At 40.1% G+C, this 24082-nt stretch overlaps 1 protein-coding gene, 1 long non-coding RNA gene and 1 pseudogene across 2 annotated transcripts; 1 reads left to right on the top strand and 2 right to left on the bottom strand.

The window, feature by feature from the left end:
- Positions 1 to 8742: 8742 nt before the first annotated feature.
- LOC149385643 (pollen receptor-like kinase 3 pseudogene) lies at positions 8743 to 11090 on the bottom strand (annotated as a pseudogene).
- Positions 11091 to 14024: 2934 nt separating this feature from the next.
- On the top strand, positions 14025 to 16634 carry LOC149385642 (uncharacterized). The gene is made up of 4 exons (XR_016301467.1): positions 14025 to 14392; positions 14703 to 14829; positions 16364 to 16453; positions 16531 to 16634. It is a non-coding gene; the product is annotated as an uncharacterized LOC149385642 (long non-coding RNA).
- On the bottom strand, positions 16546 to 18292 carry PUP5 (purine permease 5). The gene is given in 3 exon segments (XM_089627234.1): positions 16546 to 16874; positions 16877 to 17697; positions 18112 to 18292. Coding segments are annotated over 2 exon segments (1131 nt in total). The 5' UTR covers positions 17679 to 17697; positions 18112 to 18292.
- Between the last annotated feature and the right edge of the window lie 5790 nt (positions 18293 to 24082).

Below are 24082 nucleotides of genomic sequence, written 5' to 3'. Positions count from 1 at the left end.
TTTTTCTAAAAACTTTAAAAATAGGAAAACAGTTTAGGTAAAAACCTAAATCCAACCCGAAAAAAGTTTCGTAAGTTGAATATGCTTGTTTTTTTTTTTTTTTTTTTTGAGGAAACGTGGTCGGTGTCACGGAATATCATAAAAGCCCTCACGTATGGCGGAGGAATACCGTGGTTACAAAGATAAAAGTGAAACAAAACCAACGGTAAAGAAACAGAAATAAACTCAAACAAAACAGGGCCCTAGGAGGCCGCGCGGGACCTCAACTCGCGATCATCGGCCCTAATGGCCTCTTCCGAACAAGGCGGGACTAAACCCAGCCAGGTCGAGGACGAGTGATGGTTAACCGCGTAGCGCGCTAGATTATGCGCAGCAACATTACAAAGACGAGAAATATGCATAATGCGAAAGACCTCAAGCTCCCTCACCTCTCTGAAGATGCGGTGCAAGATCGTCCCAAGCTCTGTCGCAAGCGTCACGCCCTCATCGATCATCTTCACCACCCCCAAGCAGTCAGACTGGATCTCCGCTCTCCTACCACCGACGCTGCGAACTAGCTCTATGCCCCGGAGGACAGCATACGCTTTCGCAAGCTGGGGGGAGAACCCCCTAGCCAGGAAAAGCGTATGCGAGGCGATCACCTCTCCGGTGTGGTTTCGGACAATACAACCGACACCGAAGTCTCCACGGTCGCGAGCGAGTGCCGCGTCGACGTTAATCGAGAGGGTCCCGTCACTAGGGGGTCCATCTGGGGGTCGTAGTCACCCTCGTGCTCGTCGGAGTCTCCCCAATCGTAGCCGCTCTGTACTCCTCGAGGAAGCTCACCGTCCACTGGACTAGCTGAGGCTGGCTCCAAGCTGATCTCCCGGCCAAGACATTGTTCCTGTGGTTCCAAAGTTCCCAAATAATGGTAATGAAAAGCTCATGGAAACGAACCTCAAGGGTCTCCGTCGCTCTGAGGATAGCGTCGAAAGCATCGCCGTCCCTGAAAGGCGGAAGAATGTGGCCGAAGCCCACCTCTTTCCAGACTCTCCTGCTCCACCTGCAACCCCAAAAAGTGTGGAAAACAGACTCTCTCGCCTCCTGACAGACAGGGCAGCTGTCGTCAGAGGTGATCCTCTTCTTAGCTAAGACTGCTCTGGCCGGGATCTGGCCTAAACAGACTCGCCAACAGAAGAGTTTCACCTTAGGAGGAACTCTCAGCTGCCAGAACTTCGTCCACCACTTCTCCATCGCCGTCGGGTCTGAAGAGCTGGCGACCAGAGTGCTGGCTCTCTCCATCGCGACACGGAAGCCGCTCCTGACGGAGTACTCTCCGTTCTTAGTGTAATGTCAGCGTCGCACGTCAGGAGTGCCCTCACCCCTACACGGAATGCTCAGGATCGCCGCAGCGTCTTCCTCACCGAACATCGCTGTGATAAGATTGACGTCTCAGCTACCGTCGGGTCTCATAAGCTCAGCTACCCGCATATCGGGGGGAATCCAAGGGGGATCGATCCAGGAGGCCGGTCTGTCCCTCGGAACCCAACTGTCGCCCATGACCAACACAGACTCCCCGTCCCCGATCCGCCATCTCGAACCGGACTGAATGATCTCGCGTCCCCAAAGAAGACTGCGCCATATGGAGGAGCTACACGAGCCAGGGAGAGCCGTCATAATATCACCGTCGGGGAAGTAGCTCTGTCTATAAACACGTCCTACCAGACTATCCGGTCTCCTGAGAAGCCTCCAGACGCTCTTAGCCAAGAGGGCTTGGTTGGACTTCTCCAGATCTCTGAAGCCCATCCCGCCCTCTGACTTGTGTCGCGTGAGGTCTTCCCACTTGCACCAGTGGATCTTCTTCGTCACCGTTCCACCCCCCCCCACCAGAATCTGGCTATCGCCGAGTGAATGTCTCTAATCAAACGCAGCGGGATCTTGTGGCACGAGGCCACGTAACTGGGGATCGACTGAAGGACGGATTTAATGAGGACCTCTCTGCCAGCCTGCGAGAGGGAGAGGCCATTCCAACCCTTAATCTTAGCCCAAACACGGTCTCTCACAAATCCAAAAAGCTCTGCCTTCCTCCGACCAGTGAACGCGGGAAGACCCAGGTATCGCTTATGGCAGTCTGTCTTCCTGACACCAAGGATCTGAGCCAGGACCTCACCCTCCCCATCGCTAACCTCCGTACCGAAACAAACATCGGACTTTTGAAAGTTCACCATCTGGCCCGAAGCCTCAGAATAAGTCCGTAAAATGTCAGTAACCCTCTCACACTCGTCAGGGGTCGCTCGGCAAAAAACCAAGCTGTCGTCCGCAAAGAGAAGGTGTGACACATGAAGATCCCGGAACCGGACTCCTGAAATCGCTCCAGATTCCTCACTCGCTCGAAAGAGGCTCGAGAGGCCCTCAGAGCAGAAGAGGAAAAGGAAAGGAGAGAGAGGGTCCCCCTGGCGGAGGCCTCTGAAAGGAGTCACACTGCCTCGGGTGGAGCCGTTGATGTTGAAAGCAAATCTGACTGAGGTAACGCAGCTCATGATAAAGCAAATTTTTAAGTGCTTTTATTTTAGTTGCTGTATTTTCTAGAATATTTGTAATTATTAGTTTTTGTTGATTTATAAATAATTATGTTAAGAGTTTGATTAATATGGTAAAATGCTTATTGTTTGGAATAAGTATTGTTTTTCTTTGAAGGTGTTTGTTTGTAAGTGTATAAACAACTCTTGTGTTTGTAGGCAAACAACTTGTTTGTGTGTATAACGAATTTTAAAAATGCCCAGATACTTTACATTTAAAATGTTTAAATGTTCGTGAATATAAAAAGAGTTATGTATATAGCCCATTTAAACTTCATAAGTTAAAATTATAGGGGAATGATTTTTTTTTTTTTTTGCTCGAAATTCGAAATATCTAAAATTTAAGAAAATAACATAAACTGCATACATCATTCTAAGGAGAAGTCAGCATGAGATAAATTATTTTTTTTAATTATTAAAATAATTACACTTGAATATGGCAAATTTTGATTACTGTGTAGACATATATCTTTGGTTTTCCTATTTTTAAATATTTTCTTTTTAATTTTCCGCTCGAATAACTATCCCACAAAAATCTCTTAATCATTTCAATTAATATGCTTGATCACTAGTTTTGAGTTGAGATTTTTGTTTTTTATTTATGAAATTTAAAGAGTAAATTAAACTTGGCTTTCAATATTAATGAACGGCTATTAATACTTTGGTAACTTAATTTGACCAATTTTAATTTTCCCATTATAATATTATATCTAATCTAATAATTCATTAGTAAAATATTATCAATATTATATGTATGTTATAAACATCAAAGACACTACTATACACGTAAAAGGAATCATGATCAAACAAATTGGATCATGTATCCATTAATATTGATAGAGAAGTTAAATTCTTCTAGATGATCAGTGCTCATAATTGACCATTCTATTATCATTTGATAATCCATTTCTCATTTTCTACCCAAAACATAATTGAGACAAATCTACTAATAAAAGGAGGAGAGAGAATATTTTTTTTATTCATTTTTACATTTTTTAATTTACTTTTTTCTAATTTTTATTTTCTTTGCATCTCGCATGTTTTTTTTAGAAATTTGGGTTTGTTTGACGATTTTTTGACATATATATGTCAACAATCAACACAATTTATTGATATATATATATATATATATATATATATATATATATATATATATATGTCAACAAATGACAACACTGGAAAGTTTATTGATTTATTGACATAGATGTCAATAAATAACATGATTTGTTGATATATATGTTCAAGATACTTTAATAAATAAAATATTCATATCATATCTAATATTTAGTTACTTCTCATATTTGAATATATTATTCAGGTAACTGAATAATATAGAATATCTCTATGATATTCTTATTAAATAATATAATTATTATATTACCTGTTTTTCACAATAAGATATATTATTCTACAATTAGAAAGTAGAGAAATATCTCCATGATACTCTCATAAATATTTACTGTATTAAATATTCACAAAATCGGATCATATTTAATATATAAATACTCAATTGGACTTTGTTCAAACAAATCCAAGGTTCATGTACACTATGTTACACGCTTACCACAAGCTTCATTGGGCCTTGTGTACCGATTTAAATTGCTCTTTTCAGGTCCATTAAATCTTAGTGATATTATGAAATTATTTAACAATTAATAACTTATTTGTAAAATACTTTATTACGAATGCGAAAGATATTGCAACCAAGTTGCAATAGTGAGTGTGTAGTCAAATTCACATATTTACTACAAGAGTTCTCTAACTCATTTTACCAGAGCCGATTTGGGGACTATGAACCTAATAACCTAAAGCTAAATGAACACGAGTGAGAGCGTAGATACCCTTACATCTCTTCTTTCGCTTCACTAATAGCTTACTGTAAAATCTATTTTTCTCATTTTAGCTTATTCATTAATAACTTTTATCTTGAATCATAGTCCTTGGCGATCATTATCATATGGAGTCGGAAACTTCGCCACTCCTTCTCCGTCTGTATAAGATGGAGCTTACTATTAGAATACCAAGTGTGAAACCCCAAAATCAAATCTATTAATGATTTAAAATTTAATATTTAGTTTTGAAAATTTAATTTGAGATATGTAAAATGCATTAGAATTTTTTTATAATTTTTAGCTGAATTTTAATCTAAAGAAAATTTGGTAGAGTTTATTAATATATATATATATATATTATTGATATATTGATACAGGTATACAATAAATAAATAAATAACCTCTTAGAATATATATACATGATAAAGCTGTATAATATATTTGATATGTGTTATAAGTGTATATAACATACATAATATGTGCTATTTTGAGAATATTAATGTGAGATATGTTATATGTGTACAGTTAATATATTAGGAGTTGGAGTATGATTAGATTTGTGCTTTTAGAGTTTAATCAAGCCCTATATATAAACGTCCAATCCTTTTTTTTTTCACGCTTCCTCTCTGCTCTCCCTCTCTCGTTCCTCTTATTCTTTGGAAATTCGTAGCTCTAGTTAGGCAACTCAATCCTTGAAAAAAAAGGTATGTATTTCTTTTATTTGGTTCGGATTCAATAAAAATCGTTTCTTAAAACGCTTACTGTGGATTCAAAAATCGTTATTTTTCATCGATTCTTTTTTAAAAAGCTAGGTATAAATGTCTTCTATCTAAATCCTTAATCGGATAATGTTTTTATGAAATACATAATATTTTTCGATTATTTTAAAAACAGTACGCAGATCTGTAAAACAGTTTCTCGTCAATTTTCAAAACCGTTTTAAAACGCTTAGTATGGATTGTTCGTTAATCTTTTAACCTGATTCTTTTTGTAAAGTTTTTTTTAGTATCTTTCCTGTTAAAAATAAATTATATTTACGATTTTAGAATGGATAATTATTTTTAAACAGTCGTTTCAAAATTAGAGTGCAGATATGATTGTTTAGTAAATCCTAAATTTTTATGATTTGTTAATTTGCTTAGTTTCTCACATTTTCAAACGGATTCTGACTTTGTCGATTTAGAACTTTGTGTTCAAAATAAACTTTCATATTTACTGGAATATTTGTAGATTTTTGCATAGCAATTTATTTTCTGTCTTTTACCCGAGGGTTAGGGGTATTACTGTAATTTTTATGCTAGGCCCGTTTATGAAATTTTCCAACGACCCTCTTCAGTTATGAGAATATTTTCCAGTGGGTATTGAATCAAATTCTTTATTTGTCTGGTTAGGTCCCGAGTCGTCTAGTATTCCCGACCCATTCACGATCAACGATCATATTCTCCAAAGCAAAGGTGATAATAATCTCACTGCAACACAGATTAGTTCAAAAATAAATTTGATCAACATATTATTTATGAGTCTAATATGTAATTTTATATACTTAAGTATGCGTTTTACTATCTGACGGTGTGTTTGTTTTTTTGTGGTTTGATATTTGAGTGAGCTACGATTTGCAAGTTATGTGTTGATGCTATTTATTAGATGTAATTTAAAGTAGTGATTTATGTTTGGTGAGCTATGTGATGTTAAGTTAAATTAGATTTGAGAATGTACATATTTTATTATTTTAGTCCTGTTTTTGTATGAGCATATGTATGAAAGTTTTTATTTACATGTTATATTTGGATGTAACGTAATTCTCAAAGTGAAAAGATAAAGATAAGCAATGGAATTGTACCGCCTCGAGAGGTTTTAAGGAGAAGTTTCCTGGGCCGAGGCTCAAATGGAGAAATTTCTCGGGCCGATGCCCTAATATGTTTATTAGATAGAGCGAAGTGTGGGACCTCTTGCAACCCTATATCTTCATCTCTAAAGTGCACATTGAAATAGATACAATTACCTTAGGGGCACCCTGAACTAAAAGTTGATAGAATCAAGAAAAGAAAGATCAAGTCACCGATTAGTTTAAAATACTAATAACCGGTTCATGCATTACATTACTTTTTATTTTGTGAGCTTTATATTATTCTCGTTGAGCGTAAGCTCATTTCTTAAAAAAAATATATACGTCTGTATTGTAGGTAAACAACTTGCAAAGAACTGAACATGGTGGACTAGCGGTATCAATAGAGAGAGGGTTGGGTTATGGTTTTCATTTACAAAATAAGTCTTTCGCCACAAGTCTTTAAGAAATAAATTTTACAGCTTTATTTTCAATTATTTTAAAGTTATGAAGTTTCAAAGAGTTTTTTAATTTGGTTGAGATTTAGATTATGGATTATGTTTTAGTATTTTTGCTGCTATGTTTTGTTTCAAATTCGTATTTTCAATTTTGGTTAAGTACTTCTCATGAAATGTTTGATATGCAATCTTCATATTTTTCTTAAATGTTTTTGTTTTTTATTAAGATCTATAAAATTTTGGTTCGTCTTTATTAGATGTGTTTAAAAAAAAAAAATCCTTCGAGCTTTTTAAAGAATTTTTTAAAATTTAAAAAGCAAGTAGAATTAAACGGTCCGAAAAATTGGTCGTCACACCAAGCATGAAAGTTGAGATACATAAAAAAGTGGTCATTTTCTTGTTCAATTATCATTTATTTATGTCAAGGAGTATGAAGGGATGTAGGTTGGTGATGATAATAAGCAGAGTCAAGTGTAGTAGTCAAATATAACTGTAGTACTTGTAGTGGGTCTATATTGAAAAATATATAGGTTTCCTTTCTTTGTTTTGGCTCAAAAGAAAAGAGTGGCCTGTTTGGAGTTTCTAAAGGTTATGAAGAATTTACTTCTTTTTTTTTTTTTTTTAAATGATCAACAATAGACTCTAATCCAATAGTCGCTGTTTCTAAATCATAAATGTTCACTTTTTATACTTTGTCGTGTCTGTTTTCTTTAAGACATGGATCTTTAAACGCGATCCGTGTCGCGTTTGTTGTGAAATAAAAGCGGTTTTAGGGACTTTAGACATGACTTTTATCGCGTCTAAAATCACCATTGTCCTAGTACTAATCGGCTCATTTACACAAATCACAAGCAGCCTCGTTGCCACTTCTTGGAATGGTATTTAAAAGCAACTTATTTCAGAGCTCGATAGAGTTCAATAGTTCCAAGTCATTAAACCACCAAAGATAAAGTTATGTGAATTTTAAAGAAATCGTTTGTCTAAAATTTTGATAGTTAACTAGATTAATCCGTAATTTTGACCTTCATTTATAATATTAATCCTTTAATATTTTTTAATATCTTACATTTCTTTCATGTTGATACCGAATACTATGAAGAAATGTCTCCATAATATTAATCCTTCCATTTATTTTTTCTCTGTCATTTTTGTGCTTTTATTTCATCTAAACTTACTACAAAACCTCATTTTCAAGCTTCTTCATTCGAGTATGCTTATGCGCTTGTCTGGTAATAGCCAAGTTGTTCCATATCTCGGTTGAATTCGTGGGTTTGGACACTATCACTAATAAAGTTGTTCAAATTTTAATAAAAGACTGAAACTCTTAATACTACAAAATTTAACTGATATACTGGAATTTATGTTTTCTGTTCGTTTACTATTTTTCACAATCATATTCTCTTTAATTGAAGCGATTATTATAGAAATCACCTGAAATATATTCTATAACCGCTGGAAGAGCTAGAAATTCCAATCAAGGACAAATTTGAAAGAAATCAAATAAGAGGCGCAAATTTAGAAATATCATATAAATTTAGGATAAAAATATAAAAACTTATAAAGAAAATATAAGACAAAAGTTGTAATTTTTAAAAATTCGGGAGAGATTTTTGCTCTTCTCCACCCTCGAAAAAAAAAGACAAGGGTGGAGTCACGTGGGAACGGAGAAGAGCCGCATGATTTGACTACGATTAAGCATTTAAGAGGCACTTTTTACACGTTTTTTACACGTGGGAAAAAAAATCGAGGAAAATTTTCCTAATTAATGTTTTTTGAAATGAGGTTTCTTAATGATAAATCTAACAAATAATTTATCTGCATATTCTCGTTGATATTAAACATAAATTGAAAAGAGAGAGCAGTAATAAAATAAATAAATATAAAAACAGAAAATTCACGGACACCGGACAAATAAAAATTTATATATGATACAGGTACAAGTCAGACATTTCGCACAACTTCACACAATTGAAGTTGTAATGTTAGAACTTAGAACAACAAAACTAAGACACAATTAATAACAATCGTTCTAATCCTATATTACGCCAGGACTAAACTCATCACCAAACTCAAAACGCAAAACTATCGCTCTTGAACCTCCTCTGACCCACCTCTTCCCCTGCCGCCACGTCATCAAACTCGGCGGCGACGATCTCCTCGACCCGGCGGAGCGCCCCGGCGGCAGTGGGGCGCCTCCCGGGGTCGGGGTCGGCGCACTCGGCCGCGAGGCGGAGCAGGCCGCGCATTCGGGCGAGGGAGGGGCCCCTGACGGCGGCGATCTCGGGGTCGAGCACGGCGGCCTCGTCGCCGGCGCCGGCGGCGGCGGCGGCGAGGCGAACGAGGTCGGTGCCGCCGAGCTTGCCGGTGCCGAGGAGGTACTGGGTGGGGACGCGGCCCGTCATGACCTCGAGGACCACGAGGCCGAGGCAGAAGACGTCCGACTGCGGGGAGACCGCATTTGCGGGGTCCGCGCGGCAAGCGAAGAGGGCCGCCGAGACGGCCGAGGGGCTGATGAGGTGTGCGAACCCGTAGTCCGAGAGAAGGGGCGAGAAGTCCGGGCCGAGAAGGACGTTGCTTGATTTGAGGTTTCCGTGTGGGAGGTCTAGCCCCGAGAGCTCGAAGTGGATGTGGGCCAGCCCTTTCGCTACGCCGTGCACGATTTTTAGCCTCGACGCCCAGTTTAGCTCGCTGCGGGACGAGCCGCGCTCGCCTGTCGTGAACATAGTGCAACAATCAGGAGGTTTTAGGCGCGATTTTTTTTTCGTACGTTAAAAGTGTAAAAGTCGCACCCATAAGACATATGGGCGCGATTTCGGTGGCCGTGTGATATCGTGTTTAGTTTTAGTCGAAATTTTATTAAAATCTTGCGGAATTTGAATTTTTTTTTTTTTTTTAATTTCGATGAAAAACCATGCGAAAAACAAAATTCAACGTTTATATATTTTCGAAGACATTTTTTTTTAAAATGAAAATATGGATAACCAACATTTTTATTCTTATTCATACGAAGGGTTTGAAGTATGCATAGCGATTTATTCAAGCACTTACCGTGAAGCAAATCGAGCAAGCTGCCGCCGGGGACGTATTCGGACACGACCAACTTTTCATCCTTCCGAAAATAGTAAGCCAAGGGAGAGAGCACATTGGTGTGGGTGATTCCGCCAAGTCGCTTGATCTCCGTGTGAAACCGCTCCTTTCCCCCGACATTCATGTCCTTGATCCTCTTCACGACCACCGCCACGCCGTTCGCCATCACCGCCTTGTACGACGACCCCATCTCGCTCCCCCCCAACACCTCCGCCGTCGCCTTCATCAGGTCCGGCATCCCAAACGCCCCTTTCTCGTCGTTCACCATTACTATGTCCGCCCTCGATCCGCCTCCGTTGCTGCTATTGCTGCTTCCACTGTCGTTATTCTTGTTACTACCTGATGGTCCTGGGTCTGACCCTCCTTTTAGCGCTAAACTGTTGAGGGTCCCAGCGCGTTTGACCGAGTCAATCTCTCTTTTGTTCAAGGTGCTTACGTGGACCTCGAGAGTCGAGGAGGTCCCCGACCCGCCGGAGTCCTCGCCGGCCCCACGCTTTGACTTTTTTGACCGGACGATGAGGAGGACGACGACGGCGACGACCGCCCCGGAGGTGACCGCGGCGGCCATGACCTTCGTGGACTTGGCGGCGCCGTCGTTGCTCCCGCATTCCCGACCGAGACCTTCACCGCACAGCCCGGGGTTGCCGAGAAACGCGGCCGGGCCGAATTTCACGGTGAGGCTCTCCGGGACTTCTCCGACGAAGCCGTTCCCGGACAGGTTGAGCGACGCGAGGCTCCCCGAGGCCGTGGCGGCGTAGAGAGGCGGGACCCGCCCGCCGAATCGATTATTCTCCAGCCTCAGCTCGACGAGGCGGGCCAGGCGGGAGAGGGACGCCGGGACCGGCCCGGAGAATTTGTTGTTCGGAAGCCATAGCTTCTTCAAGTAGGTCATCCTGGCGAAGAAGTCCGCCGGAATCTCGCCCGAGAACTCGTTGTCGGAGAGGTATATCGCCCTGAGCGCCGTGAGGCCTCCGATCTCCGGGATGGGGCCGGAGAAGGAGTTGTTGGAGAGGCTGATGATTCGGAGGCCTCTGATCGCTCGAAGAGCCGCCACGTCGACGGTGCCGGAGAGCCCGAGCCCCTGGAGGCTCAGCCCCGTCACAACGCCGTTGATGCACAATATTCCGTGCCACTTGGCTGTCCCGTTGCACGGCGGCGATCCCGGGACCCACGAGTCCAACGCCTTGGTGACCGTGAACGAGCGTTTGAGCTTTATCAGAGCTTCGGATTCCGGCGTAGAGCGCGACAAAGAACAAAGGCTTAGGAACACGACGAGGATGACGAACAAGACGCACGGCCGGAGAACAAACCTGCTTTTAATCACAGCCATTTCTCTCATTGGTTTGTCTCTTTCTTTTCTTTTCTTCTTTTTCGGGTTTGTGCTTAATTTGATGTTGTTGCTCGTCGGTTGAATTAAAGGGTCTTTTCTTTTGGCCTCAGATTTTGAAAGACCGTTGTAACGGTTGGTGCTTAATGTACTTATATGGTTTTAGCCATTATTAGGTTTGGGAAGTCCATATTAATGAGGAAAAAATAATAAAAATTACCAAGAGAGAGAGATTTTATGATCATGTGTATATAGGGAAAAGATTGTCACTTAATTTAGGACCACAAGACAAGAGAGTATCTAACTATTTTTGGTTATTAATTAATCCATTATGGCGACGTATCATTTGATGGAAAACATTTGCAAGTAGATACGAGCTGTTTCAGCCAAAAATAAAATAAATAAAAGGTAGATTTCGAGTCGGACCACGGATTCATTATTAATATAATCCAGCATATCCTGAATCGTATGGTTTATAAGTAAATTGAACTGGATTTTAAGAAAATGTAGTTTTGCTGATCTTTGACGTGATGGGAATCATGCAATTCACCGACTTTGGAGTTATTTTGACTCAATCTTTGATGTGATTGCGATAAATAAACCTCTTCTCAATTAATTATCTCTTCTTCTCATTACCAAGATTTATAAATTTGTTTTGGCCACCTAAATTTGATTTGCAATTATCAATTTTGAGCTTAGTAGGAAAAACTGAACAAAATAGTCGTTTGAAACTTATTTATTAGCAAAATAGCCAAAGTTTCAACTTTTTAACAAAATAGTCAAATTTATGTTTTTAAATTTTTTTTTAACAGCCAAAATTAATTTTTTTTTACTATTATTATAAACAATTTATCACTTTCAAAAAAATTAATCTTGGCGATAAATTTTTTTTTTTAAATCAGATTGTTGCACATTTTGGCTATTTCACTAAATTAAGATAATCCTTTATAATTTTTTTAATAAGAAATTTTATATCTAATAAACTTGTAAATAAATCATATATTTAAATACTAGATAAATCAATGATTTAAATTTCAAAGAATTTTTCTAATCAATCCACTTGTGATTATGAATAAACTCTTACTATTTTGCAAATTCATGACTTTAAATTGATTATTTAACTAAATCACTAAGACCATCTTTAATGGTTTCTTGCTTAACAATTGTAGGAATTTGTTTGTAAATATCAAAAATATTTAGCTAGTTGCTTAACCATTGTTTTGCATATTGGCTATTGATTTAGCTAAGCAAATCTAAGTGTTGCGATATTTTTATAACTAGCACGCAAGCGGACGTATCGAACAAGTAATAGTGTTACTTAACTTAAGTAACGGATATCGATCCCACAGAGACTAGCTACTCTAGCGATTTTCTAAAACTTGATGCTAATTAATTCCAAGTAAAATTAAGAAGATGGTTGTAACAAAAGCAGTAATAAAACTAAAGCAGAGAGTTAAATACGAGTTTTGCAAGAAGAGAAAGTAGGGGTCACGACTTCACCGGAGCTAACTAGGTCGGGGGGTTTTCGGGTTTGAACAACAAAATCTACTCCTATGGATGCTAATCTCACTCTATCAAACTTATTCACTAGCCTCTCTCGAGTGTTCTAGCAAACCTATGTAATTGGCGGGTTACTATCCTCTCGGCATCTAATCCTACTAAACAATCACACGCAATGAAACAAGAGTTCAAACGATTACATAAATTGCCTAGATTTTCTAACCTATGATCAACTATGATGACATGAACAAAAGCACGATTATTTACTCTCTCTCGAGTAGCTAAACAATCCTAGATAACAATTCTAATGGTGATCAAGCACTAGAAAGCATAATGGACAATTCATATCAAGCAATCCATAATAATGAAGCAAACAATGATTATTTAACCCTAACGAGCCCCCCCAACCATTATCAATCCCGGCTACATCGCAACCCCATAAGAAACTTAGCTTCTAATGGTATTCATAATCAACGCTAAACATAACAGAATAATTAAAAGCACTAAAATAAATATTGAAACCAACATAGAATCCATATTAAATAAAATTGATGTTCAACAATAATTTAGAGAAATAAAATAAATAAAAGAAGAGAAGAAAGAAGAACGAATGAATTCGGAGAAGGAGAACTCGTCGGGTTGTCAATTCCGTTGAAGAACGCCGTTTTCCTCTTTCAAAAGCTCTCTAGAACAACCAAACAATAAAATAGAAACTAAAAACAAAAGGGAAGATATGTTTTTCAGAGCTTAGAGTCACATATATAGGTCAAGGGGTGATTTTCGGAGCATATTGGGCCTTTGGAATGGTTTAATTCGTCCAAAAACATCAAAAACGGAAAGTAAGTCCGTCAAAACCCGAAGGAGGGCGCGGCGCGCGGTCGTCCATGCGCGGCGCGCGGTCCGAACTCCAGGTTATGTGCGGAGCGCGCATAAGACTCTGTGTGATTTCAAGGTTTGTGCCCCCGTATGCGCGGCGCGCTATCGTCGATGCGCGGCGCGCGGTCTCGAATCCTGTCATCGCGCGGCGCGCGAGGGAGGGTGCGCGGCGCGCGTAGTCGCCAACTTTCTTGCTTATCGCTTTTTGACTCTATTTCGACCGTTTTGTCTCCAAATCCCGTCCTTTTTCCACGAAATTGATTGTAGACGCTCTATTGCTCATTTGAACCTGAAACTACTCAAAAACCTACTAAAAACCATTAAAATACTCGAGGACTCGTCGGTTTTTGGTTCGGGAAATAGGAGTTTTACGCGTGATTAACGCACCTATCACTAAGCAAATTAGCTAATTTAAGCTAGTTGCTTAACTATTTAGCTCTAGAAAAATCTTTATGACAAAAATACTATTTAGCTAAGCAATACATTTAGCTAAACTATTAAAGATGCTCTAATACCACACTATTTTGTCACAATGCTTTTTTAAATTCTCGCTCTAATTGTTTCTAAAATCTCCCTTTCCGTTTAGTAGCTCCCTGAAGCAAATCATTGAAAACCAAATTAAGTGCGTCGAGTGTGATTCAATTTGCCATATGAGCTTTTGCAAGATCATGTCAACTTTATCGGTGTGTCTTTCAAACCTCAACCATTGCGACCTAAACAAACATCATTGTCATTTCAATCGAATTCATTACTCGTACGACGGAGCGGCGAAATCCGGCGGGAAATGGAAATGCCCTAACGGTGGAGCTCCTTCAGCGTAAGCCATAGGAGGAGGAAGAAAGAATCTAAAGAAAGAAACGGAGGAGAAGAGCTTGAGTCTTGAAGATGGCCAGACCATCATCTCGCTTAGAGGCTCTAATCTTATCCAGGTTGTTCTAATTTGTAATTAAATCGACATAAATTGTTTTTATTTACAATACAATGTGGTTATTGAAGGTAAGGGATTTTAAAAAAGAGACGCTTCGCTAGCAGTTTTCCTGGCTAAGTTTCAGTACCAATGGTGGATTTTAGGGATTTTCAGACGTTAGTAGTAGTTTCTTGAGGGAAAAAAAGACGAAATTGTGTGAGTTTCTCAATTAGGAATTTTCATGAAGATGTTGAATTATCTACATAATGTTCAATATGTGTAAATAATTTTATTCAGAACGGACTCATCGTGGGTTCATTTGGTATTGTCAGGTAATTTTGCGGTGGTTGATGAGAGCGGTAAAGAGGAGGTTCTTGGATTGGGCAGCAAAGTTGGGTGTATCATTTTGCAAGTTCTGTTCTACGAACAAGATCGGTCGCTTCAGAGATCGTCGGACTGGTATGTTATGTTGTGAAAGAAAGTTATCATGGTTTTTTTTTTTTTTTTACTATGTTCTATCAGAAATTCGTTGTTTAGTATTTTTTTTATCATTAGTGTGAATCTATGCACCAATGATGTCGTTGTCATGGAGTTGGAATTTTACATTCGTATTCACTGAGGTTGTGATATATTTTTAAAATTGGCAACTTGTGGTCTTTCGAAATCGCTCATTTAGATTTGTTTGGAACTGTTATATTTTAATTGTTGAGACAGAAAACAAAAAAGAGTGGCATCCGTGCTAGGTCAGAATAAGAAAGTCCTTTGATGTCTGAAGATTTAGCCCATAAACTGATCAAAGAGAAACTACAAACATCGAAACTGGAAGATAAACTCGTTACACTGAAAAATTCAGACATCCCGATCAATCATCTCTTTCGTATTGGAGGCCAACGATAAGAGATTGAGCATTGAGGAAAGTTACGCTCAATGGATTAATACCCTGCTACAAAAACAGAATAATCAGTTACTAGATTCACAGAGCTCAATATGACCATAAAAAGAGAAGCATCGGGTTTGGTCTGATCGCAAGGGTGGGAAAACTAAGGCAAATCTCCATTTTCGGGATACTAGAGCTAAGACCGCCATATTTATCACTACATTAATGGATTTCTCTTTCTGTGAGAAAATCTGTGGTAGTGAATGTTCACAATGCATTGGAGTTGGATCTCAACATCTCATCTTGAAAGACTCGCAAATCTCTTCGCAGCTGTGTTTTCACACGAGTCCAGGGGATTGACAGGCCAAGTGGGTTCCATATATTCCAAGGGAAGTCAAACTTGTTTGATCGCAAAATGACGAGTGAAAGTCCCATTTTTCCTCGTCCTGATTACGCTTGGCCTTCGAATGCAGTCCTGAGAGTTTGATCCATTGGCTATCAGAAATTTATATTACATCGATCCTCGGTATAAGTGAGTTACGGGATTTGTAACCTTCTATATATTAGCCTACTATCATATGCTTTTAAGAAGCAAGGGTGTTTTAATTTCGGTGATTGTGTTGCTACTCTTTGCATCATATAAAGTATCATAGACAGAGAGTCGGTTATATTCTCCGACTGGAAAGCGCAAATGTGCAGCGGAACTGTAGTCTGGCTGAATGATAAAAGGGATTGAAAGAGAGAAAAAAGTCCGTACGAAGATCGATGCGACAAAGGATTTGTAGGGATTCAAATATTCCTGTATTTCCATGTCAGCAACTGGCTTCAAACAACATTCAAGAGACGGTTAAACAAAGTTAAATAGAGGATCGATCTGTAGTTGAATTTAAGAGCGATCTCCCACTCAAACCGGCTATTAACGGTAACCCCTGGCACAATATTATAAACTTTTGCTTTCATTTGTAATCTAGTTCTCTCTCGAGAATCTTTCTAAATCGAGTCGATACCAATTCAAGGAGGACAAAGGGCTTGTAAATACTGTCTTGTGTGTTTTGCACTATCAGCGTTTCGTTGAATATGAAGTTTTAACATTCCTTGCTTATTCTTCCACTTCAGGCCTGAAGTTTTCAAATCTAAATGATAGCGATGGGCTTCCACCACTTGAAGCCAACAGAAATAGACCTTCTGATTTGCACAAACAATCAGGTTTGGATTCAGATTCTTAAGCAGAATATTTGCACGGTGTTTGATGCACAATGAATTCTCGTTACCAAATTGCACAGGCTTCACAATGTTTGTCATTGTGATGTCTTGTTTGGGCTTGAACTAGAACCATGACTGGTCGGACTCAAAATTTTACTCCTAGAAGAGCTCAAGCCTCCGTAGACGTAGCAAGCGAACCCCCAAGCCGTCACGGCGAGGGACAAGATCTTGAAGCCGCTCATGGGGTCGCCCATCAACGCCACCGCGGCCACGGCCGTGATCGGGACCCGCACCGCGTTAAGCACCCCGGCAAACACGGTGGACGCCAAGAACACCGCAGCCGTGGCACCGGTCACCCCGACCTGGAACGCCACCGCGGCCCACGCCACGACCCGCCAGTACGCCCTGGGCCCGCCGCGAAACCCTCCGCCACGGCCCGGAGCCCCCCGCCGGCCACGGCGACCCCGACGCCGGAGAACGCGAACGCCGCCGCCGACACCGCCGCCTGCTGCTCGAGGACCACGTGAAACGAGGCCGACCCGAGAAGCTTCGCGAAGACGAGCTCCGAGAGCGCGAAGATGAGGCCGTGCAGCGCGGACCCCGCCACGTCCCACGCGAACCCGGCCGCGTACTGCCCGCGCGTCACGCTCGGGTCCCGGTCAGACTCGGAGTCGAGCGCAACGATCGCCACCGCGGCGGTGATCGTCGCGACCGCGTTGATCGGATTCTCCGCGATGAGGTGGCCGAAGAGCGCCGAGAAGGCGAGGGACGAGGACGCGAGAAGGGCCGCGGTGGAGGCGGGGAGGTAGGCGTAGGCGTAGGCGTACATGAGGTTGTCGGCGGCGCTCAGAAACCCGAGGCCGAGGTAAGAGAAGGCGAGGCTCCGCCGGAGAGGGGTCGGGGCGGCGGCCTCTCGTCCGCGGGCCGAGTAGAGCGGGACGAGGGCGAGGGCCGGGACGGGCCAGCCCGCCGCGGCGGCGCACGAGATGATCCACTTGTTGGACCCGCCGTCTTGAAAGTAGAGGCGGGAGAGGAGGCTCGAGGCCGGGAACGCCACCAGCATCGCCGCCCCGCTGGCGAACACCAGCGCCCACTGCGACCCGGGCTTCGACCGGTACGTCTCGCCGGCCCATCGCTTCGCTGCCGTTAAGTGGGACCGCAGCGAGGCCGGGGAACAGCGTCGCTGACGTGGCGGCGGCGGCGGAGATGATATTGGTCCTCCTTCCATTCAGTCTCAAAAGCTAAAGCTGATCAACAAATTAAAAAAAAAAAAAAAAAAAAGAGCTGATACCTACTAAAATGAACGTACCATGTGATACCTACTTCATACCAGAATTACAGCCAACAATATTTCTTTATTTATTTATATATTTTAATGTAAGAAATTTAATTGATTAGCTTTCTTAACAGGTGGATTCTCTAATTTGGTCGCTTTGGAGAATCGCTCGCTCTCTACGTTTTCTCTGTGAAAAAGTTTTTGGTTTTCTGTGTGAGGCATGTCGTTGTATGAAAAATCAAACAGATCGGAAATCAGATTTCAGTCGCAGAATCATCCTAGAGAAAAATATGTAAAACGTAAAGAAGACTAATACGATTAGTTGAGAACGAAATCATCGGTGAAAATTGGTACAAGTAAGAAGACTGAGAGTGGAGTTATTTACCGACACATGTTACAGACACACCACCAAGGCGTCGCCAAGGAGATATACGCACGTGTGGTTTGTCTAGTTTCGTGCGTTGTGAAATCTGGTTATATACTTTTTTATTCTCTCGAAGGTATCAGAGTAGTGTGTTCTCTGTCTTGGCGGTGTTATACACTTTACATTGGGCACATTTGAGATAGAGGGAGATAGTCTTTTACTTCAGTTTTGTTTTGTTTTAACAATATTGTAAATAAGAATAATAGAATTTACCTAAATGATCTTGTAGTCAGGGCCGGCCTTTTCCCTTGACGAGTTAAGCCCACGTTTAAGGGCTTAAAATTTTAAAAAATAATAAAGGCTATAAAAGGGCTCATTTCATAATATCAAAGGACATATAAATATTGGCTCATTTATTTATAAATGTAATTTTTTTAAGAGACGTAATTATTAAATTTTATATAAGACCTTCAATTGTGTTGGGTCGGCTGTGCCTCATGATTACTCTCGTGTACATGTCCACTTAATCCAAATTGCTTGAAGTTAAACCTCTCTCGTCTCGTGTGCTCTTCGACGCTTAATATAATTAAATTTTAAATATTGAAGAATTCTTGTAGGGGAGCCTCGACAAAAATATGTGTTAAAATGATTTTGGTAGAGTTTCGGGGTTTTGAGAATGTGTTACCCCTTCTCTAGGGTTAGTGGCATATTTATAGGCGGGAGAGAGGCTCAAGGAGCCCCTTAGTCAAGGGGGAGCCAAAACGGATGCCGTCTGTGTGGCCTTGGCACGAGTGGAATGACCGTTGACCATGGTCGGCACACCACTGATGCATGTTTACCAATCAACACGAGAACCTAAATGGTTTAATTGAGGACCGGACCATGTGACCGCACTTAGGCCAACAAGGAATCAAGTCTCAAATCCTATACTAAGTGCTTAGGATATTTGCTCCAGAGCTCCTTGCGTTTATGAAAAAAATAGCTACTTGGACGCGTAGGCAGTGCCTCTAATACACTCTCCAACACTCAAAATTAGTGTAGTTGCCTTTTGAATATTGGAGAGTTCTTGTGAGGGAGCCTAAACAAGAATAAGCGTGGAGTAATTTCTACAGAGTTTTGGGTTATGAGAATTTCACTACATCCCCCCTCTGTCAAAGAATCTATATCCGCTACGATCTCATCCCCATGCTGTGGTTCCCTGGTTTCTAGAGGTGGGGATAACAAGAAGATTTGGCACCTGATCGCATAAAAAAAATACTTCTTGTTTCCTACGGCTTGGCCTGCCGGTGCCAAAAGATTCAATGTGCAGAAGTGTGGTGGTCGAGCTATAGAGCTGTCACCAATCATACGGAGGTGGATGCTTTTATGGATTTGGGTCTTGTTGTTCTTTTTCGTATTAATATAATAAAGGTATCGAAATGACGCAGTGAGATAAGATCCTCGAGAGGAAAGATACGAAAGGCACCAATCGATTGGAATGACTTTGTTTCGATTGGTGCCTCATACCTATGAGTATCTCATTCCGGTATCTCAATGGTAATAATCATAATTTGGTATCGAAGAAATAACAACATTAATCATCTCAAGAAAATGACTGGTATTTATTCTCTCATTTACAGTTTATGAGACTCCCCGTAATATAATGCCATTTCTTTCATGATAATACAAGCATTAATACTCCGTTGAGGCTCAAGAAGTCCCCGTGGTTTGAGTGGTCGAGACGGGTGCGTCCGCGTGGCCTTGGCACGCCTGGCACGGCCATTGGATTTCGATTGACATCCATTGATTATAATGATTTTTTATAATTTTCAGAGCACGAGTTAAAGTTGAATTGGAGTTCATCAAACTTCATTTTTTCACATATCACTTTATTATTTAGTGTGTTAGAGATGTTTTCATATTCAAACGAAAAATCTATCTTTATTTTATAGTAAATGACGTATTAAATAGTAACTCATCTACAATTGAACTCCATTTTTAGCACTAAAAAAATCTTCTTTATATATTCTTTTTTTTTTTGTCATATTGAGGCTCAATTCTTCATATTTAATATATTTTTCATTTACATCATTCGTAGTAATTTTATTTTTATATTCCTCTTTATTTAATGTATTGTGTCTTTAAATTATTTAAAATAATTAGTGTATATAATTCATACGCATAAAATATATTAACATCTAAAATTTGAGAAATAATTTTTGAACAAGTTCAATAAATTCTTTAGGGACAAATAATAAATAGTTTTTATGGGTAATTATGTAAGTTATAATTTTTTAAGGGACGAAAAGGTAAATAATACAAATAAATATATTAATAAATAGTGTTTTTGAAGTTTTTTTTTTTTTTAAAGAAAATTAATAAATAAATAGTGTTGTGCTATATCTATCGTGACCCTTTCAACAGCTCCTCAATATGTTATTTTGGAGTAGATTTTGAAGTTTAGGTAAGATTAAAGTTTCAGTATAAAATGTGCTTTTACTTTCAGAACTTAGTTGTTAGAGATGTCTAATTACCAATAGATCAATTTAATTTAAAACTATTTGATGAAGTAGTGGGCATTTAGATATTTAATAGAGAAATTGTCTCATTTACCACCAATTTTATAACATTTTCTCATTTTCTACCAAAAGACTAATTTGACCCAAAATACTACCGATATATCTACAATGTTGACATCTATGTCAATAATGTTGACATCTAGTAGTGAAAGGTAAAAATAGATGTCAACATTGTTGACATAGATGGTAGCATTTTGAGTCAAAATAGTATTTTTGTGAAAAGTGAAAAAATGTTATGAGATTTGTGACAAATGATACGATTTCTGTTGAAGCGTATTAAAATATGAAACGTGTTTTGTGTGTAGTTGACAATAAGTTTAGCGTATAATTGATTCTCTTGAAGTTTATATATATATATGTAATATGTAAATGCTCCTAACCAATTTCTTGGTCCCACGGTGAGGATGTGGAAAAGTTTCCCAGCAACAAGGACCACTTATTAGTCAAACAAACATATCTTATTAAATAATATCCCCCTTGAGTATAAAGTTAAGCGTGTTATTGTGCAATTAAAAAAAAATAAATAAAAAAATAAAAAAGCGTGTTACTGTGCTTGCTTTCTTTCTTTTTATCCACCCCCAAAATTATAAATATTTGATAAATTGGTAATATAGTATTTAGCTTAATCTAGTGATAATTATGCACTACTTTCAAAGTAAAAATCACGAGTCAATCTCTATCAAAGCATCAATAGCAAATATCTGTAAAATTTATAAATAAAAAAGTGGCAATAGAAGTCTTTGAAATTCATCTTGAATTGTACTTCTTATAGCGTCATCAATACTACAACTAAAAATAACCGCAACTAGATCAACAGATTTGCAGCCACATGCAATGACATACGGTAATCTATACCATTTTTTTTATAAAGCTATAATAGTTTTTTTTTTCGAATCAATGAATTTTCACTAAAAACTCAAAACTAAAGTCAAATCTTAGCTATTTCAGCACTGACCATTTCGAAAATTTAATTGAATATAGGTAAAAATATACTCATATGGTAGAAGTCAAGGTATGTTTACATCCACAATCACTTTATATCACAGGGGACCGTAACAACGTGACCTTCAAAGTGTTGAGACGGTGATTGAGACGGTTGGAGAAGGTGATTTTTTTTTTGTTTCACTTGGTTCATCATGAGGGAGATCCGGACGTAAGTGAAAGAGATATAGAGTAAGACCAGAAGAGAGAGAATGAGAAGAAAAGATAGGGAAAAAATTAAAGAACTAGGATAAAAGGGTATTTTAATCAAAATGCACATAGAAACCATATTTATGTGTATACCAATTAGAAGTTAAATTGGGTGTAGTTTTACACATACTTTATGAAATTTCTCGATTAAAACTAAATTGCCACTAAAAGAAAATGCTATTGATAAGGGAAATTTGGAAATATATGTGTTGAAGGTTGTAAAATTGGCTTTTTACAGGGTTAACGGAGTAAAATTGAAAACTACATGTATTTTTAATAAAAATGTTAATGACAACACTTTTAAATTTAGGTTATTTGCTCTTTATTATTTGTTGTTTCTTGAGCTTGAAAATTTCTCATCTTATATGTTTTTCTCTTCATGATTTGTTTTTCATTTTATCAACATAAAAACAAACTCAATTAAGCAAAATTCGCAGCCCTGCATCCACGAGCGTTAATGCCCTCACGGAATAATAAATTATTTGTCTTACAAAATGGGTAGAATATCATAAACTTTCAATATCTAGGAACAAATATTTAAAGGGCGAACAAAAAAAAGTGTATTCCATGTTGAAGTACAAGATATTTAACAATGAATACGAAATTTTAATCTTTGCCCCACTCTATCGGAACCAGGAATCAATGATTCCTCTTGACGAATCCAAGAAAGATTTGAGGGCCACATTTTCCGCAAACCTGAAACCAAATCTCAGCGGGGCTTGCTTTCCTTGACGGATTCGATATGGTCCTTGTTACCCTCTCCGGTCTTCTAGAGTGGCGGCTCGACGTTTGAAGCGACGTTTTGGGTCAAGAGTTCACGAGGTTTTGAGACACTGTCGATGGAGACAACGAGGTAGGCTTACTGAACGAAGACCATTGAGCAAATCTCTGCACAACTGTTGTCGGTGGTTTTCAGAAATTATTAAATTCCTCGTGACTTACGAAGAATTCTACGTTGAATTTCGAATTCGAAGGCCCAACGGGCCGGGCCACGAAAACACCCATCAAGGCCCACTTAAAACGGGCCCAAGACGAGCTCGCGCTCGCTCGCATCACAATCAAGCACAACGTAGGCTGCGCGCCCTGCACGTGGCCTGCTCTCGCGCCCCACGCTCGACATGCACGGGGAGCACGCTCCTAGAAGTCCCCCCTCGTGCGCACCTCAAAAAAGGAGGTGCAATGCGCCTAACAAGTGGCGCGGCGCGCCATAGCGCATGAGCGCATGCGGCCCGCTCTCGCGCCCCGCGCTCGTCAAATTCCACCGCGCGTTCCTGGAACTGCGTCCAATGGCCTTCCTAGGCCTCTACATCCACTATAAATACCCCCTCTCAGTGGGGGAGCGAAACACATTCATTCCTCCTCAAGATTACTCGCTCTTAGAGTTTTGAAGTGCTTCCAGAGACTTTTAGCACACAATTTCTCTAATAGAGCTTTTAATCTCGCACGCACGACTGCACCCGGGATTCTCTAATGAGAATCTCCCTCATCTCCAACGCACACGGCTGCGTCCGGGATTTTTTTACTGAGAATCTCTCTCATCTCCAACGCACACGGTTGCGACTGAAATTCTCTACTGAGAATCTCCCTCATCTCAAAGAGAAAACACACATTCTCTCTCGGATCACTCGATTCTAGTGTCTTGATACGTCGTCAAGGACTCCTCTGCGCTTTGTGTCCTCTGTCGAGTACACCACCCTCTAGGCTCCGCGCCTTAAAACAGCGTATACACACGCCTTGAACTACGTCATGACTTGGTCCTGCAACTCGGGTACATAGGCTGCTCACAAGAAGCGCAATCACCCCCATCCCCATTCACCTCATTCTCACCTCTGAGAACACCTCCGGGCTAGAGGAACGACAACTCGGGACTTTCGAGTTCCCAGACTTGGCTCAGGTGCGGCCACTTGGTCCGGCCTTGGGTCGAACTGCCCGAAGCTTTCCACGTTGCCGATTTTCATCGACAACAACAACCTTAACCTATATCGCCGTACCGCACCATTACCACAATCCACCACAAAGGACCACACGTCACCACAAAGCACCGCACGTCACCTCAAAGCACCGTACGTCACCGCACCACACCATCACCACATAGTACCACACCACACCGTAGAGAACCGCACGTCACTGCATGCCTCCACCACCGCAGACCATCATACCCACCATCACCTCTATCCATCGCCCACGTTCGCACAGCACGACATGGTACACCACTGCACGGCACGACCACAGAGCAATACTTG

Source organism: Urtica dioica, chromosome 9, assembly GCF_054948205.1.
Source record: "Urtica dioica subsp. dioica isolate 48M chromosome 9, U.dioica_male_clone48M_v1_H2, whole genome shotgun sequence".
Lineage (NCBI taxonomy): Eukaryota > Viridiplantae > Streptophyta > Magnoliopsida > Rosales > Urticaceae > Urtica > Urtica dioica.
The sequence above is the reverse complement of the archived record's forward strand: the minus strand, read 5'-3'. Positions and strand labels throughout refer to the sequence as shown.